A 20,494-nucleotide genomic window follows, 5' to 3' on the forward strand; every position below is an offset into this window, starting at 1 on the left:
TACAGAACTTGGCTAAAATTCTCAGTGGATATTATTTACAGAGAGTCCATCAAATGTTTGAAATTATCTTCTACCTCATTTTAAAGTATGATCTGAAAATCCCTCTAGGGAATTTTGTAGGTCCAGGAATCTCAGAATATCACTGGTCTTCATGAATCTTGCTGTTCATAGTTTGCACTTTTACAAAGAAAGATAAAGAAAACCATTTTAGATACTGGGAGATACTCCTCTTTGGTTCTCCTGGAAGCAAGATAGTCTAAAGATTAAGAATTGGAGGATCAGAGTCAGACATCTATGTTGATAACAACAACTTTATTGGAATATAAAGATTAAATGAACTAATATTTAGAAAGTAAAGGGGTTAAGGCAGTTTCTTGAATAAATACTTGTTATATAGCTATCTTGCTGTTATGATGATATGCTATTCTTAATAGCTATATGGAAACTTTAAAAACAAGAAAAAATCTGGAGGTTAAATAGCACTTATAAAAATAGGCCACGATATTGAAAGACACTACTGTAATAACTGCAAACCTCCTTTAGCTATCACAATATAGAATGGGTAAAGAATGAATCTAGTAACACTGATTGGTGTCAAAAATGAAATACAACATATAATGATCAATGTGCTAGGTGTTCGTGAGCTGAAATGGAATGGCACTGCCCTTTCTGAATCACAGTCTACAAGTAAAGGGGAAAATGGAAGAGAAACATCATCCAAATGAATATTTCAAGATCCGTCCTGAAGTACAACACTGTCAGTGGAAGGATAATATCCACATGCCTACAAGGCAGACTAGCTAATAAGAGTGTTAATCATGTTTGCATACTCACCACAAATGCCCCCCCCAAAACTGAAGTTATCAATTCTAAAATTGATAAAATATGCAATCAAGATGCATTGATGATTGCTGGTGGTTGGGATGTGAAAGCTAGAAACGGGGAAGAATTGCTACTTGAAAAATATAGCCTTGCAGATAGCAATGACACCAGAAATTGCAGGATAGAATTTTGTAAGATCAATGATTTTTTTAAACAACAAAATATATCATGGACTGCCAGAACAATGAGCAAATCTGTCTTGGAAGCAGCTCAGCTAGAATGATCCTTAAACATTAGATGGTAAGGCTTGTTCTCACATATTTTGGACATTTTAACAGAAGCACCCAGTACCTGGAGAAGGATATCGTACTTCAGTGATGATTAGGGATTATGTCAACAGACTCTCCTGGGTACAGGTAAGGATCGAGTCCAAACTATCAATTGAGTCACAGCCTGAGGACAACTCCTTGGTGTCATAAGCCTTTTCTACAGAAAAGAGAGAGATCAAGTATAGTTGAATCCACTTTGGCCCTTCATCTTCTGCCAGAGCTGGCTCTTACATCTGGTTCCTCCATCTCTTGTTGCATCACCTGCAGATCGCAGAAGCTATCAGTGAACTACCAATGATGGATTCATTTGCTAACTTTGAATCTCTACATCCACCAGCCTGTGCACCTTGCTGTCTCTGCTTTATAATGCTGCCTCCTGTTTGTCATCTTCCATCAATCAGAAGCATCACTTGAACTGGACTGAACATACCTATTTCTACAACTGTCTAGGTCATTTCTTGATAAAAAATCTCTTTTAATGTATAATCATATACAATTGTCATTGGTTTTGCTTTGCTGGAGACCCCAACCTAACACACTTGGTAAAGGGAAAAGTCAGTGAAAAAGTGGAAGATGTTTCATGAAATAGGTCGGCACAGTGGTTGCAACAATGGGCTCAAACACAGCAATGATTCTGAGGAAACCACAGAACCAGGCAGTGCTTTTCTGTTTGTCTACTGTACATAGAATTATTCTGAGCTAAACATGTCTGGAAAGTATCTAACGATGACAACACTCATGGACAATGTGTAAACAAATCTACTAAATCATATTCATTTTTAAATCATTATTGAAAAGTCCATTTTTGTTTACCTGCTAAGAATTGAGTTCAAAAAGTCATGTATCTCAAACAATAGTTAATGTAGTGTTACATAACAAAGAGAGGGTTAGAGTGGATACTTTTTCTCAGTACTTAGATACTGTAGTATTTTTAGCTTCATATTAAAAAAGGAAAACCTCATAATTACATCTCAAACTTTGTTTTTCAAAAAAAGGAAGATAAACAGAACAGAGTTTACTAGACAATCACTAACATGAATTAAAATTTTCAGTATTATTACAGTGCATAATTTTTCATGTATCACATTGAATCTCTTTCCTTAAACAGTGTCTTCATCCAATAAATGATTCTTTCTTGTAGTATTAGCATATACGAGAGGGTATTCCCCCCAAAAATGGAATATATTTTTTCAAAGTTATATATTTAATTTTTTTACAAAACAACCTTATCACCTTCAAAGAACTCTCCGTTACATCTATTATATTTGTCTAATCTGTGATTTCATTCTTGGAAAAATTTTTCAAACTCATCTGTTTGGATGGCTGACAGTACGTCCCTTGATTTTTCTTCAACTCTTCATCAACTTGCTGTCTTCATATCTTTCTTCACTCACAGAAACAGAGGGAAGTTGTGTATATATGTGTATATGTATATATGTATGTGTATATATGTATATATATATCATATTAAATGAAGGGGGAAGTGCAGAATGGAGACCCAAGGCCCAAGTGTCGACCAATGGAGATCCCCTCATAGAGGGGTTTAGGAGAGGAGATGGGTTAATTAGGGTGTGAGGTAGTATCGATGAAGAACACAGCTTTCCCCCAGATCCTGGATGCTTCCTCCCCCCAACTACCATGATCCGAATTCTACCTTGCAGGGCTGGATAGGACAGAGGCTGTACACTGGTGCATATGAGGGTTGGAGGTACAGGGAATCCAGGGTGGATGATACCTTCAGGACCAAGGGTGTGAGGGACGATGCTGGGAGAGTGGAGGGTGAGTGGGTTGGAAAGGGGGAACTGATTACAAGGATCCACATGTGACCTCTTCCTTGGGAGAGGGACAGCAGAGAAGGGGGGAAGGGAGACTCCGGGTAGGGCAAGATATGACAAAATAACGAGGTATAAATTACCAAGGGCATATGAGGGAGGGGGGAATGAGGGGGGGGGGAAGAGGACCTGAAGCAAGGGGCTTAAGTGGAGGGCAAATGCCTTGAGAATGATTGGGGCAGGGAATGTATGGATGTGCTTTATACAATTGATGTATGTATATGTATGGATTGTGATAAGAGTTGTATGAGTCCCTAATAAAATGTAAAAGAAGAAAAGAGAAAAAAATGATTAGGGCAAAGACTGTACAGATGTGCTTTATACAATTGATGTATGTATATGTATGAACTGTGAAAAGAATTGTATGAGTCCCAATAAATTGTTAAAAAAAAAAAAGAAACAGAGGGAAGTAACAGAACGAGGTCAGGTGAGTAAGGTATATGGGGCAAGAGAGGCATGTGGTGTTTTGCCAAAAACTGACCCACTGAGATGGCTGCGTGAGCAGGTACATTGTCGTGGTGGCAAAACCAGTCCCCCTTTGTCATAAATCAGGCTTTTTTGGTCACAAACTGTTATACAATCTTTTCAGAACCTCTAAATAGAAAGCTCAATTAACTGTTTGACCTGGTGGAATGAACTCCGAATGTACTAACCCCCTCACATCAAAAAACAAATGGACATAGTCTTGATCTTTGATGTCACTTGATGAGCTTTTCTTGGGTAAAGTGACGCTGGCTTGATTGACATTCTGGGGGAGGTGTCTTCCACTGGCTTGATGTTTGCTTTGGGGATCATAAGAATAGCATTATGGCTCTTTGCCAGTAATGACTTTGGGGCCAAAGACTTGATCAGTTCAGAGCTGCTCTTTCAAAGCATGCCATGTGGATGCTCTTCGTCCTGGTCCGTCAGAGCCAGGGCACACAGTGTGCAGCAATTCTTCTCCTTCCCAAGTCTTCCATTAAAATCTGCTGAGCGAAGCTCCAACAGAGTCCAGGTCACGTCCCAACTCTTCAGTGGTCTGTCGTCCGCCTTCGAGCACAAGTGCACACCATTTGTCAACATTTTCATCCATTCCGAAGTTGACGGATGTCCAGAACAAGGTTTGTCATCACTCAACATTTTGCCTTTTTGAAAGGAGAAAACCCACTCATACACTTGAGTTTTTCCCATAGCATTATCCGTGTCAGCTGTGTTCAACATCACAACAGTTTCTGTGGCATTTTTCCTGAGCAGCAAAACAAAATTGCATAGCCACACTCTGCTCTCTGAAATCGGTATTCAGAAAAAACAGAAGACTTGAGCAAAACTTCTTTTCTACATGTGTCCTCCTCCCTGGGGGATGGACAACAGAAAAGTGGGGGAAGGGAGACATCGGACTGTGCAAGATATTACAAAATAATGATGTATTAATTATCAAGGGTTCATGAGGGAGAGGGATCTAGGAAGGAAGGGAAAAATGAGGAGCTGATGCCAGGGGCTTAACTGGAGAGCAAATGTTTTGAGAATGATGAGAGCAAGGAATGTACACATGTGCTTTATACAATTAATGTATGTATGGATTGATGGATTGTAATAAGAGTTGTATGAGCCCCTAATAAAATGATTTTAAAAACTGTTTTTACAAAAAAATTCACTGTGACCAGAGGAACCTACCCACAGGACACCCTGGGTGCACTAAGGTCGGGTGGGGGGAATGGGTACCACTAAAGCTCCGCCCAGAGGAGCTTTTCCACATTTTTTGGTGTGTGGGGGGGTACCCCTTCATATATCTTTCTTGTTTACACTTGTTTGAGTACACATAAATAACAGAGACTCACCGAAAACAACGTTCCACTAGACATGGATCTTTTTGTTTAAATGCAGGGGAGGCATGAAAATAGGTAAAATAAATGAGATTTTTGGAGAGTTTACTTTCTTCATATAAATCATTCAGATAAAAATCACATCTATGAAATATACTGGGAATTCAAAATGTAATGGAGATTGCTCTTTCCATCAAAATTCATTGATTATAATTATAGCTTAGTTTTGATATGTCAAAATATACTTAACCCTAGAAACAAGCTTATCTCATGTAAATGTGTATATACAATATGTAAACACAAATTAATTAGAATATTAATTAGCATAGTGATCTTTCAGCATTTTAATGAGCATAGTATCAACTAAACATCCTTTTTTATATAGAATTTTGCATGTATAGGGAAAATTGTATCCAATGATGCCTTTTGATAGACAAAGCAAAGGATAGATAGACAGATAGACAGATAGATAGATAGATAGATAGATAGCTAAATGATAGATAAAGGCTCACCAGAATAAAATGATCCTAACATTTCCTTTCTTCCAGAAAGCTCTCGCAGATTTTCCCCAATCAGGATAAGGTTTGTCCTGCAGCATCATATCAGTTACCTAAAGCAACAACAAAAAATTTTAAGCACTTTCAGAAATTATTTAGTTTCAAATATAACCCCAAAGTTTATATTCTCTTTTAGAATAAAATATACATGTGTTTAAACAAATAAATAGACATAGAAATAAAGGTTAAAGACATAAAGATTATACTTCAAATGTACACTATAATAGCTTAATTGATATGTGCTAAATAAGCAATGTAAAGGTCATTTAACATATAAAATAATCATGTTCCATAAAACATATCATCTACTTTATGTTAGATAGGAGAAGCACTTTTGAGTTAATTAGTATATCCACTGAAAAAATATAAAACAAATAAGACTTTTTTTTTAAGTTTGCCTAAATCAAAAACTCTAAAATGCAAACGCATGGGGGATTTCTGAAGCTCCTAGGAATGTTTCATTACCTTTTAATTTCATTTTAAGACACTCTTTACAGCCCCCTAGTACTTCCTGATGTGTGTAGGTTATTAGCGGTGTTCCTTTCCTCTTTTCCATTGTCCTTTCAGTGGCATATGTGTGTATTATGGTCTTGGTGAAAGAAAGTCACTGGAGAGTGCATGCTAGGATTTTACAGCCCCAACAACTAATTCATTGTGAGTACCATTAAAATGTATAACAAACATGTTTAATTGTCAATTAGATGAAGGTTAAGAACAAATTGTCAGTGTTATATTCAACAAGGAATACGCATTCTGTTTCCCCTCATTCGTTGCCCTCAATGTCCAATCACTTAGCTCAGTTCCTCCCAGTGTCTCCTGTTTCCATTTCTCTGTCTTTCCTAACCCTTCTGGATTTTGTCCTTAGCTGAAAGCTGCTCTCGTGCTCCACATGGCTGAGCATCCTGAGGTACGTGTGCCTCATTAGCGTTACTGTTCCCCTTATGCCTTTTTTTTTTTGGTGCCTTCAGATCTGTTCCAACCAGCAGCTACCCAATATACAAAGGAATGGAACACTGCCTTCTCTTTCACACACGGCACAATTATGTTTGAAACCATGGTTGTAGTCACCCTTTCAATTCATCTCCCTGGCAGTCTCCCTCTTCCTTGCAGGCCTTCTACCTTTCCCATGCCTTTTACCAGAGACTGGTTTGTCCTAATAGCTGGTCCAAGGTACACGAGATGAAATTTCATCACCTCTTCTCTAAGGGGCATTCTGACTGTATTTCTTTCCAGACAAATGTGTTTCTTCTTCTAGCCGTTCATGGTACTTTCAATATTCTTTATACCTCAGAGGCAGACAATTAATATGGACCTTCTATGCCTGTGGCTATAATCACATTTCAGGGGGAATCTTCTGATATGCTAATGGGAACAGGATTAAGGTGGGAATAAATTGTAGTAGATTTAGAAAAATTTAGTACAAGCTGTGAGGAGCCAAGTCATAGCTTTCTATTCCTTAAGAGTATAGTCTGTTGAGAGAGAGAGAGAAAGAAAGAAGGAAGAAAGGGGAAAAAAAGAAAGATACTTCAAAGCCATTCTTCTTTGGAAAAGAGCCATCTGGGAGAAAGAAATCCCAGGCCCATTGGAAGAGTACATTTCAGATATCACCCTACAGGGGCGGAAGCTGCAACTGGAGGCATAAGACACCGTGGCAGGGAGATTCAGGAAGTGCCAAGCGCACAGGGTACCTTTCCTCATCTGGCCAGAGACTGGGGAACTAAGAGTCAGAGCCACAGGAGGGCTTCTGGTCCATGGAGACAAAGGAGAAGAAAGTACATAACTGAGAATCTAAGGCCCAGAGAGAGAGACTTGGCTCCTCACTAAGGAGAGATGCTGCAGTGGATCAATGACTGTATCCTTACTGTTTACTGATTCCAGTCTGTGGTAACCTGTTAACTCCCCTAATATTGTGGATATCATCCAGGAGTTCAGTGTGAACATGGCTTATAAAATCCTGTAAAGAGGAAGAGGGCCACCGAGGATGGCTGAATTTCAGAGCAGGCTCAAGAAGCGTGGAGAGTGAAGGCCTGTCTGACTCCTGCCTCATGCAATAGAAAATCAGAAGGAGGTCAGATATGGCCGCTGATACCTTTTACAGAAACACCATAATTCAAATACATCAATTTTTCAATGGTCCTCTTTATTCATCCAACTTTCATGTCCTTTTGAGGTGATGGAAAATAACAGGGCTTTGGTCAGGTGCACCTTAGTCCCCAAAGCAACATCTTTGCTGCACAACACTTCAAAGATACCTGGGGCAGCAGATTTGCCTAATGCAATATGTCATTCCATTCTATGACTGTTGCTTTCATGAGCATTGATTGTAGGAGTCTAAGCAAAATTAAATACTTGACAACTCTATATTTTTCTTTGTTTATCATAATTCTGTCTATTGGTCCAGTTTTAAGGATTTGGGCTTTCTTTACTTTTAGTTGCAATCCATATTGAAGGTTGCAGTCTTTGTTTGTTTATAAACAATTGGTTAAGTTCTGATTGCTTTTGGAGGGTAACTTGCATCACCTGCATATATCAGGTTGTTAATAATTTTTCCTCCAGTCCTGATGACGCACACTTCTTACAGTCCAGCTTCTGAGATTATTTTCTGAACATACAGATTGAATAGGATGGTGAAAGACAAAGCTTGATGCACATCTTCCCTGATTTCAAATTACGCATCATTCTCTTGTTCCTTCTAATTATTTCCTCTTGATCATTTCTAATTTTCGCATGATAACAATGATGCATTCTGGAAGTCCTACTCTTCTAATGTTATCCACAGTTTGTTGTGATCCACATAGTCAATGTCTTTGCCCAGTCAATAAATAACAAGTAAACATCTTTCTGTTATTCTCTTCTTTCGGTCAAAATCCATATCATGTCAGCATAGTCCTCTGCTGAATCCAGTGTAAATTTCCTGATAAATTTCATTTATAATTTGTCTGAAGACTGGGTCAAAGCTACGAGCTCATTTTCAGACTTGAAGGATGCCTAAGGCCAACAGTCTTGAGGCCTCCGCCACCTTCTACTTGAATAGTGAAGCTGCTCTCCGTTGTACTGCTGAGCTCTGTTCCACGTTGTCTTCACTCAATTCAGGGCACTTTCAGAGCAGATGGTACTGATAGCCAGGCCCTGTTTAGTTCCAAAGCCAGAGTGGTGGAGACTAATCTTGTCAGAGTGGTAGAGACTAATCTTTGCTTGGCCCATCAGCACATGGGACTGGTTGATTTCATGTGCCTGAATTTTCATCATTCTTCTTTACTTAAAACAGAAAGAAATCAATATTTTTGTTTTAAATGTCTGTTCACAAGCTTTTGAGACCCTAGTCTCAAAAGAACTTTATCTTTGTGGACTATTGGGAAGTTAATTTCGGTGTCCCCCAGGCCACATAAATCATTCCCTCAAAATATTTGATCATATGTAAGAAGTTTATATAATGTTGCCCCTTTAATGCTGCATATCTTTCGTGGATCTATTAACAGAAAAGTAATATCCATGTACAAAGATCCTCTGCCGAACCTATTAATATGTGTGGGTCACTCCCACTATACCTCCCACACGCATTCAGCCTATGAATCTATACAGAATTATGGCAAATAACTTTTAGAATAGAACAATGTATAGATCCAATACATTGATCATTAAGGACAAAAGAGTCGAGGAGACATTTGATGGCCTCAGGAACGTCACACTCGTACACAAAGGAAGCAAAAGTTCACTACAGGGGTGAGAAAGAAAGGATCGAAATGAATGTCAGAAAGACTCTAAAACGTGCTCTTGCCCAAGTCAAATTACACACGGGAAGGTGACTCAGCAAAAGAACCGTGCAGGCAACTTCAAATGTTAGCTTGAGAAGGAAAAAGTAAAACATATGCAATGTGCCAAGATCTGGAGTCCACAAACCAAAAGGGAGGAATATCCCTCTTCATCTTCAAGATGAAAGGACTGAAGAAGCAAATCAAGCCTCGAGTTGAAATAGTGGAGAATTTCATAGACAAAACGCTGAACCATACACGAAGCATCAAAAACCACCGATGGAAGAAATGCCCAGAACCACTGTACCAAAAAGAATCAGTTGACATTCAACCACTTTAGTAGGTAGCATATGATCAACCACCAATAGCACTGCAGGAAGAAGTCGAAGCTACACTGAAGTATTGATGGAAGCAAAGCTCTGGGGATTTATGGATTACCAATTGAAATGCTTCAATAAACTGAGGCAATTCTGGACACTCAATTATCAATGGCAAGAAATATGGAAGACTAGGGTAAGAAAAGGGAATAGATCAATGCTTTTGCCCATTACAAAGACAAGTGACACACAAAAATGCATAAGTTATCAAATAATATCATTAAGGAACATGAGAGTAATGCAGGTAACATTTTTAATTACTTTGATAAATGCAAATGCAGCTCATAACAAGACTTCTAAAATAATATTCCTTTTACTTAATTTTAAAAGAAAATTTAATTGACTCTTTTTCTAATTGATTGGCTTTTCCTTGACAAATTTAAAACCATAGGATTTGATTTTCTCATTTATAACAATGTCCATGAATTGTGTTTTCAATGGAAAGAAATTAATGATATATTTCAAACTGAGCAAAGGAACATTTTTGTATAGAATTGATCTTAAATCAAGTGAGTTAAATAGCTACTAAGAGATGAGGAAAGGCAAAAATACAGACATTTAAATCCCAAATGTTCTTCAATATAAGGGTTTTAATCCAGAATTTCCCCTGAGGAAAAAGTGGCTATTCTTCTGAGTACAATTTCAGCCACTGCTCTTTTGTAACCTTCTTGAAAAAACAATTTTTGTAACAAATTTTATTTTAACCAATCCTTGAGGTTAAGTAAAGAATACACAAATAAATATTTCATGTTTCACCAGCTTTTAAAAAGATTTAATTAATTCTGCTCAGCAATATTTATCTTGTTCCAGAAAGAGTTTGCATGGTAATAAATATTTTCCAGGGAAAGAATGATTACTGGGTGGGCTTTATTCAATTTCCAATGTTTCCTCCAGGGCACTTTCTTGGAAATACTGATTATATTTTCTAGAAGGAGGCAATCTGCTGCTGTATGACCAATTATTACAGCAGCATGTTTTGTAAAAATGACACGAAAGGATAAAGCATTTTCTCAGGAAAGTGGCAAGAGGAGGCAAACATTCCCTCCCCCCTCCCCCCCACCTAATGCTAGACAGCTGGTCTTTTTCACCCTCAACTCTGGCTCTTTATTTCAAGGCATATCATTGGATCAATGTCAGGTCACTTGCAGCTAAATTGGCAGGAGCAGAGACAGTCATTAAAGAGATGCATTCAATAAAGAAAAATCCAATTAGCTTCTGCAGTAGAGAAATCAAATTCATTTCTGGTGTTGGTCAAGGACAGTCTTTGTAGGGAAGGTAAAGGAGGGGAGGACTCAAGATGGAGAAAACAAGGTCTGCGTGTGCGGTGTAAATATAACACAAACATGGTGATGCTTCTCCCACGGGAATATTACTAGAATTTGACATTGCAAATCCTTCTTTTTATTTGGGAGAGATAAGTTAAACCCTCTGTGTCTCACAGTCTCCACCCCTACCCCTTTTCTCTCCCTTTGTACAGAATTCAGAACCTCAGTAAGACTGGTATTACATGACACCAAGGCAGGCAGTCTCCTTCATTAGAGTATAAGCTATTTTATGCCATGGGTATGGTGTAATCTGAGCAAGCACAAACTGTAAGGTTGCTTGAACAACTTTGATCTGTCATGTATTCTTCAAGAAACTGTATGAAAACTATTTAGCTTACAATCAAATAGTTAGTTTCTTTATGCTTCACCAGAAATGAAACTGAATCTTAAACTTTTGGGTCACATTTTTCCCTTCAGGCAGGATTCAAGGTATTGCTTCACTGTGGAATGATATCAAAGAAGAAATCTGAGAAAGCAAGATCTGGCATGTTTTGTTGTTGTTTGCTGCTCATCTTTACAGGTGAGTTGATTTTTATTGTTTACATGTCCAAAATATAAGGGGTTTTTTTTAAAAAAATTAAAATGAGTGTAATAATTTTTTAAGCTTATTGATTATAATATATATCATTGTCCTAATCGTGGTTTGCCTCTTCCATCTAAATACTGAAGTTTTCTTTTATTATGAAAAGTCTTTTTGGAGCCCTCCTGATTTCTTTCTCCATGATTTTAGGAACATGTTCATTAGGAAAAACAATTCTAAAAAAAGACTAGAACACATGAAATGAAGAGGAGATGGCTTTTTAAATAAATGGTACTAGAAAAAAATGGATCTTTACCTGCAAAAAAAAGAAAAAGCAGTACCCATACTTCACAATATATATAAAATGAACTCAACATGGCTTATTAAAGACAAACTCTTGAACTTGAAAGATCATCAATTAAAATATTGGCCCAAGCTGAAGGTACGTAATTCAAACCATGAATATACTATCTCTCAAACTCATGCTATCTAACCATTGCTGCCACACAGTAGTCCTTCAGGACCAGAAAGAACTGTCCCTGTGCGTTTCCAAGACTGTCCCTTCTTTGCAGGAGCAGAGAGCCTTCTCTTTCTTCCACAATAAGCTATCAAACATAATAACACTCACCCAGAAGCCAAAACTGAAGACTGGGACCTCCTAAAACAGGGTATTTATGAACATCAAAAGATTTTTAAAAAAAGAGCCCACAAATTGGGGAAATAGTCTTAGGCAATGATATACTAGATAAAAAGCTCATTTTGGAAAATACTTAAAAACTATAATACTTCAATAAGGAAAGCATAAATACTCCAATAAAAAATTGGCAGAGACATGAATAGACTATTCACTGAAGATCACATCCAGGAGGCCAACAATCATAAGAAGAAATGCTCACAATCATTAGCTATAACACAAATGCACATTAAAATAATGAGATACCACCTTGCATGAGTACTGACAACTAAATTAAAAGAAAAAGGAGGAGGAGGAAGAGGAGGAGGGGGAGAAGCAGCAGCGGCAGCAGAAGAAGGAACGGCATTCTGGAGAGGATGTGGAAAGACCAGAAGGAAGCCTCATGCCTGCTGGTGGGACTGAAGAATGGTACGGGCAGTATGAGAAACATTACGCTACTTCCTTAAACAAATGTGCATAGAAATACCAAACAACCCTGCAATCTCTCTACTCGACATATATCCCAAAGTAATAAAGATCAAAATACAAACAGATGTAGGTGGGGGTACCCCCCCAAAAAAATATGGGAAAATAAAGAAAAATTCTGCTGGAGAGAGCTTTTGCAGTATGTATTTTTTCCACTAGTCAATGTATTAGTTTGGGTAAACTAGGGAAACACATCCACAGAAATGCATATGTATAAGAGAGAGTTTTTTATATAAAGGGTAAGTGCACATTAAGATAGCATTTGAACCCAGTACTGTTCAAGCCCATATGTCCAACATTAGCCCACATGTGAGACAACAATCCACAAAGTCCCCCTCCATCTCGCAAAATATACACAATGCCACCGACTGCAGGAGGAAAGTCAAATCAGTGATCATGTAAGCATCTCAGCACTGGCAGGTGCCTCCATGCAGCTGCTCCAGCACCCAGGGCTGTATCGCGGTTGGTCCATTTGGCTTTTCCTTGGGGATGTCTTGCAGGAAGTGAGCCTTGCCAGCTGGAGCAGGGAACTAGCTTAGGGAGCTGCACCCTGCTCAGACCATCAGAAAGCAAGAGACCCGAGAACTAGAAAGGTGAGGTTCACTGAGCCATTTATCTCTCCGTCCTTTAATCAACACCACATGTTTATTGGCCAGGTTGGCACAATAAACCTAACCTATCTCAGCAAGCATCAAGCAACTCACTCTGAGTTAGTGCACACAGCGGCAACAATGCCTAGGAAGGTTTTCTCTGGTCACAGTGACTTTTTTCATAAGAGCAGTTTTGCTCAAACCTTGTTTTTTTTGATGGCTGATTTAACAGAACAGCAAGTGGCTGTGAAATATTGTTTCCTGCTCGGGAAAAATGCCACAGAAAATGATGTGATGTTGAACACAACTTATAAGGACAGCGCTATGGGAATAACTCAAATGTAGAATGGTTTTCTCATTTCAAAAAAAGTGAAATGTCAATTGATAACAAACCTCATTCTGGATGTCCATCAACTTCTGAAACAGATGTTGACTAGAAATGTATTTGGAGTTCATTATACCAGGTCAGACTGTAAATCAAGCTTTGTATTTAGCAGTTCTGAAAAGATAGCATCACAGTGTACAACAAAAAAGACCGATCTGTGGCAGATGGGGGACTGGTTTTGCCACCATGACAATGCACTTGCTCACACAGCCATCTCAGAGCGCCAGCTTTTGGCAAATAACAGCATGCCTCTCTTGCCCCAAACAGCTGACTCACCTGACCTCGCTCCGTGCAACTTCTTTTTGTTTCTGAGAATGAAGAAGGACATGACAGGACAGCGATTTGCCAATGTAGAAGAGGTGAAGTAAAAAACGAGGGAGGTCAATTAGCCATCCAATCAGATGAGTTTGAAAAATGTTTCCAAGAATGGAATTGCAGGTTTGACAAATGTATTAAGTGTGATATGCATGCTGGGAGGTGATAAGTTTGTTTTGTTAAAAAAAATTAAATGCATAGCTTAAAAAAATCCTTTTTCTCCCTGGGGGGGTAACCTCTCTTATGCATATCCATGTTTACTGCAGCACTATCTACAATAGCAAAAACTTAGAAAGAATGAAAAAGTTCACCTATGGAAGAATGGATAGTCTGATGCATATACATAATGGAATATTATGCATCTCTTAAAATACAATAACAAAACTGTCAAGCATCTCATGTCATGGACAAATTTGGAAAACCCCATGGTCAGCAAAGTTAATCAATCTCATAAAGACAAAAGGTAGGTAACATTAGTATTATAAAAGAAAATCCTAAGAAATATCATTTTCCCACCTAAATAAGCCAACTTTTAAAGTTTTGAGGAGGAGAGTAGGATGAGAAAATAGGAAAGAATGGGGAGGGGAGGAAGGCTCATGAACATTAATTGGCAGTATTTATAGTTTTGAGACCATACCACCAAGAATAATTATGACATCAGTGATAGTTTGTCTATGATTAAAAAAAATTACCCATCAGATGAACTAAAAAACATTCAAACCACTTAGCGAACATTGTTTTAAATGAATGATCTTCTCCATAGCGGGATACAAGTTGGACTGCTCACCTGGAGGTTAGCTGTTCAAATCTACCAGGTGTCCTGGGAGAAAGATGACACTCTCTACTCCCGTAAAGATATAGTCTCAGAAAACCCCGGGGGCAGTTCTGCTCTGTCATACAAGGCTGCTATGTTTCAGACTCAACTCAACGGTAGTGGGTTTTTGTGTGTTTGTTTTATTTTCCCCAAATATAACTCAGTTGGAATTAAAAATAATTAAATGTAACATCAAAATATTTAGAAGTCTACACATAAAGCAGTTTCTGTTTTTCTGGGGGATAATTTTGGGGGGAAATATCTTTTATTTAATATTCCACATGTGCACTAACACTAAAAACTTGTATGTTACTAACTATGTTTATGATCCTAGTGAAACATGACAAGTATTTAGTCCCCTGAATGCTAAGTACTTTCTAAAGGCGTTTAGTAGTTAGATTTTCCATCTCTTCATTTTAAAAAAAATGGTGTGATAATCGTGTCCCGATTTAGCCATGTCTCCCATGTCAAGAAAATTACGTCAAAATATGTCACCAGGTAAAGTTCACTTTCATGGCTTCCCGTAATTACTTTCTAAACACTTGAGCAAAAGTCCTCGTTAGAATAGCAACACAGTCATAAATGTTGCTTCCACTTAAATAAGCGAATCAAGGCAACTGGTGAAGTTTTGCTCCATTTCCAAAATGTGGGGCTCTTGATTTTGTTGATGTCCCCTTTATTTGGATTTTACTAAGGTACACATGAGTTCTCAAAAAAATTCTCAAAAGAAATTATGAGGCAATATTTTAAACACTAAGCATGAATAGAAAAATAATGACAAGTTTGTACGATTAAGCAGCCCCATTTCTTGGCAGGTCCTTTTAAATGCCTGCCAGTGGTTTATACCTGGCCAGCCTGAGATGCTACTGAAGTTTCCTTAGTTTATTAAAACAGACTTTATATTTGCTGTCCAAAGAATGATGCTTCAGGACATGCTGATGCGCCGTCATCACCGCCAACATCAAAATGAGAGATCCTCACACACCGGGAACAAGGGGACTGACTGCTTACCATTAGAAATCAGCACTGGTCACAGCACTGGTTGAAAGCATCAGCTGTCGACCTGTGGGCAGGGGGATGCATGCAGCCAGGCTCCAAGTTCTTTAATAAGTTGTTCCTTTAATGTCTCTGCTTCTAAGAAGCCGAATATAAAAATCTTATTCACATTCCGCCCATATATCCCCAAATTCTGCTCACATCCCTATAACTATAAACAGGATTCTGATCCCAGTTTCTGATATTTGACTGCTGAGAGCTTTTGAGGCTCATCCCTCTGTTTCGTGGTTTTGCCCCTCACCTGGCCACGCTGATGAGAAACCCCTGTGCTCCTTCTTGTGGCACTTGGGGACGGTCAGGCTGTGCATGGCAACCCTCACCCTAACCTCGCACCAGAATAAAGAAATAAAATAAAACAAGGCTCCCTCAAACCATTTCCATTGCTACTTGGGAGCTGCTTTTCACTCTCCAAAAAGTCTTATTATGTGAATAATAAACATTTTCATATCTTCTCGGTGCATATGTGGCATTTTCGGTATGAAAATCCACACCAAATGTTAGGTTGGGGAGAATCCATTGTTCAGTCAGAGTGGCCATAACAATAAGAAATCCAAAATTATCCTACAAATGAAGAGTTTCTTGTGATTTGTTTTAATGTATTATTTGAAGGTCTTGACTTTTTCTTATGGAGTCTTAGCATCTTCTGTTTCAGGGCATCACCAAACTAGAGTAGAGCAGGTATTGGGTGAATTGACAGATTCCCACTAGATTGTGTGAAGGAAACTTCAATGGGCTCCCCAAATTCTGGCTTCACAACTCAAAGAAAGACAAAGCTTGATATTATATATGCTTCAAACAGGATAAGGGCAAAGGCAAACATCTGAATTCTAACTAACTAGATCCTAAACATAAGAAGAGAGTCAAAAGTGTTTGAATCAATCCACAAATTATTTCACCAAAATATAAGATTCATAATTGCAAGGATTTTTGTCTGTGTTATGGATACTGTATCTTGCAGCATAATATTAGTCTACATTAGGTAAGAATTTTCTGAATGATGGATAGATGGATGGATGATGAGTGGATAAAGCTAAGGGACTCGAAAGGTTGTATGGAATGCAGACTAGAACGGAGAGGTAGCCTGAGGTAAATAGCACATCCAACTGACGATTTCTGTGTCCTTCATTTATGGGCCTCTAAGTATCGACTCCTATTAGTCCTGATGGTAGAGATTCTCACTGCCATGACTCAATTCTGATTCATAATGACTCTAGAAGACAGGGTAGGATTGTCCTGTGGTTTTCCAAGACTATAACTCCTTATGGAGGTAGAAAGCCTCATCTTTCTCCCATGGAGAAACTGGGGGTTTCAAACTGCTAACCTTGAGGTTAGCAACCCAATACATAACCACTCTGCCACCAGGGCTCCAGGCAGAGCTAATAGACGTGATCATGTTGAGTAGCACCTGCTAGAGTATCCTTTACTTCTCAGGCCTGTCCTTCCCTTGTCTGAACAGAAGATGGATAGTAGAAATGTCAAGTGATTCTGAAATAGGAGTCTATGAAGTCTTGATTAAATAAAGAAATCAAACATAATTTCAAATAAGTGTGTCATTAAAGATGCTTCTTCACATTATCCATGTGTACAATATATGGGTGCCCAGAGTCTTTTGTGCAAATGAATTTATGTATGAACTAAAAGAACACATACTAATCACATATAATAACTGAATTCTAATACACTTTACTTTCTTTTAAATCACTTTATTGGGAGCTCTTACAGCTCTTAACACAATCCATTGTGTCAAGTACATTTGTACACATGTTGCCATTATCATTTTCAAAACATTTCTTTCTACTTGAGCCCTTGGTATCAGGTCCTCATTTCCCCCTCCCTCCTCTATTCTCCCTCCCTTGTGAACCCTTGATAATTTATGTATTATTATTTTTTTCATCTCTTACACTAACTGCTGCCTCTCTTCACCTACTTGTCTATTGTTTGTCCCCCTGGGAAAGATTTATTGATCATTGTAATCATTACTCTCATTATTGGTCCCGAGGGGTTGTTAATCTGTCCTGGATTCCCTGTGCTTCAAGCTATTATCTGTACCAGTGTACATGCTCTGGTCTAGCCAGAATTTTAAGTAGAATTGGGGTCATGCTGGGAGAGGGGTAGCATTAAAGAACTAGAGGAAGCTGCATGTGTCATCAGGGCTGTACTGCACTCCGACTGGCTCGTCTCTTCCTTGTGACCCTTCTGGGAGGGGATGTCCAATTGTCCACAGATGGGATTTGGGTCTCCACTCTGCACACCCCCTCATTCACATAGATATATTTTTTTGTTCTAGGTCTTTGATGCCTGATACCTGATCCCATTGACACCTCATGATCACACAGGCTGGTATGCTTCTTCCATGTGGGCTTTGTTGCTTCTCAGTTAGATGACCACGTGTTTATCTTCAAGCCTTTAAGAGTCCAGGTGTTGCATCTTTTGATAGCTGGACACTATCAGCTTTCTTTATCACATTTCCTTTTTATTGTGTTGGGAACGTGAGCATTACAAAATTCCAGGTTATTAGAACAAAATGTTCTTGCATTGAAGTAGTACTTGAGTAGAGGTGCAATTTCCATCTGCTACCATAATACTTAACATAAAAATATATGTACATAGATCTATTTCTCTGTCGTTATATATAAATATATTTACATATGTACATGACTATATTTAGACCTCTATAAATGTCCTTTGCCTCCCAGTTCTTTCCTCTATTTCCTGTTCCTTTCCTCTTGTCCCACTATAATGTTCGACCTTCATTCTGGTTTCAATAATTACTTTAGGCTACATTTCACTTATCAAACCCACCAGGCAGAATAAACCCTCCTCGACACCAATTTCAGATCATTTATTATTTTTGCATGTCAATCTAGATAAGATAGGTGGGATAAACAATCCGGAAGAGAAAACGAAACCAACTGTTGCAGGGGGACATGGGAAAGGGGGAAGCAGGGGAAAGGGAGGGAGGTGGCAACAAATCTAATAAACTTTCATATGCCTATTTTCAGGATTGATACCCAATAGGTATTGATGTTAAATGGACAACTTGAGAGAAGGACCAATGAATGGCAGTCTCTGGAGTTGGACAGTGTCCAGCCTATGCTCTATGTGTCCTTTAATGGTCATACTGTTTCTATTTATATACATGTACATGCAATGTAGCAAAGCATTGCTTTATTCTTCCCAGCCTCTCTCCTAATACTATTCAATATGAGAACAAAGTCTAAATTATATTTCTTCATCCTGAAAACATTTTAAGATGTAGCATATGATCAAGAGCTAAAGATACTGAAATAAGGAGTCTAAACTGACTGGAGGCATTACCATAAAAAGGCTACAAAACTGATGAAATACCAATTAAAATGTTTCATCAAGCTCATAACACACTGGAAGCAGTTACTTGGCCAATCAGCTGGAAGAGATCCAAATTTGTGCCCATTCCAAAAAAAAAGGTAATATGAAAGAATGTGAAAATTATCAAACAATATCACTGTTTGCAAGTTAAACTTTGCTGACAATAATTTAAAAACCATTAAAGCAATACTTTGACAAAGAGCGAGCAGGAATCTATGTTGCCCTTAGAAGAGGAAGTGTCATAAAGGGTATTACTGCTAGTGTCAGATGGAACTGGTCGCAAAACAGAGAATACTAGAAGATGTTTTCTTGTCTTTTATGGAGTATACACAGACTTTGAGCGTTTGGATGATAAAAAACTATAAGAAACATTGAGAAGAATGGAAATTCAGAACACTTCATTGTGCTCATGCGAATCCTGTACGCGAGTCAAGAGGCAGTTGTTAGAGCAGAGCAAGGAAATACTGTATGGTTTAAATTCAGGGAATGTGTGCATCAGGGTGGTATCCCCTCACCATGCTATTTAGTTTGTATGCTTAGGATGTAATCCAAGAAGCTGGACTATGTGAAGAACAAAGTGGTTTTAGGATTGAATAAAGGTCTTTAAATAACCTGTAATGTGCAGATAACACAGCATTGCTTACTGAATTCCAGATAGTCTGAATCACTTTCTGATGTAAATCAGACACAGCCTTCAGTATAGATTGCAACTCAATGTAAAGAAAAGCAAATTTCTCCCAACCTCCATGATAAAGGGATAAAAGATTGATGTTTTTAAGAATTTCATTTTTCTTGGCTCCACAATCAATGCTCATGGAATCAGTGGTCAATAAATAGAAAGACTTATTTCATTGGTAAAATCTGCTTCATAAGACCTCTTTATCGTATTTGAAGAGCAAGGATGTCACTTTGAGGACTCCAGGGCATTTGACTCAAGCCAATTTGTTTTCAATAGTCTCATATGAGTGTGAAACCTATACAATGTATAAGTTAGACCACAGACGTATTGATACATGTGAATTATGGTGCTGGTAAAAACTATTGAAAGTATTGTAAACTACCAGAAGAACAAATCTTTCTTGGAAGAGTATAGTTCAGAATGCTCCTTGGAAAACAGGATGGTGAGACTTCATCTCATATACTTTGGAAATGTTATCAAGAAAGACAAGTACCTGAAAAAGGACATCAGACTTGGTAAAATCAAGGGTCAGAGAAAAAGAGGAAGATCCTCAACAAGATAGTTTGACACAAGGGCTGTAACGATGGACTCAGACATAATAACAATTGTGAGAATAGCACAGTACTGAAAAGCAATTTTGGTTGCTGTTCATGGGGCCCCTATGAGACTGAACTGACTCTTGAAGACATCATTGACAGTCACACAGAGAAAGAACACAGGTCCCCTTGGTCTCCCAGAAAAATGGTGCCTAGTTCTTCAAAATCATCATGTAAACAACAGAATCACTGCATCACTCCCAACAAGAAAGACAAACCACAACAGCAGAACTAAC

General features: G+C 38.3%; 1 protein-coding gene across 4 annotated transcripts in view; it reads right to left on the reverse strand.

Moving 5' to 3' along the window:
• The window catches only part of TMEM117 (transmembrane protein 117), a 641,682-nt gene that overhangs the window by 204,532 nt on the left and 416,656 nt on the right, over positions 1–20,494 (reverse strand). For all 4 annotated transcript variants that reach the window (XM_075551848.1, XM_075551846.1, XM_075551845.1 and 1 more), the window contains exon 5: positions 5,298–5,395. In XM_075551848.1, the coding sequence (XP_075407963.1) occupies positions 5,298–5,395 (98 nt within the window). The remainder of the gene's footprint in view (positions 1–5,297; positions 5,396–20,494) is intronic.

The sequence above is a fragment of the Tenrec ecaudatus genome, chromosome 6 (assembly GCF_050624435.1).
Source record: "Tenrec ecaudatus isolate mTenEca1 chromosome 6, mTenEca1.hap1, whole genome shotgun sequence".
NCBI classification, from domain to species: domain Eukaryota; kingdom Metazoa; phylum Chordata; class Mammalia; order Afrosoricida; family Tenrecidae; genus Tenrec; species Tenrec ecaudatus.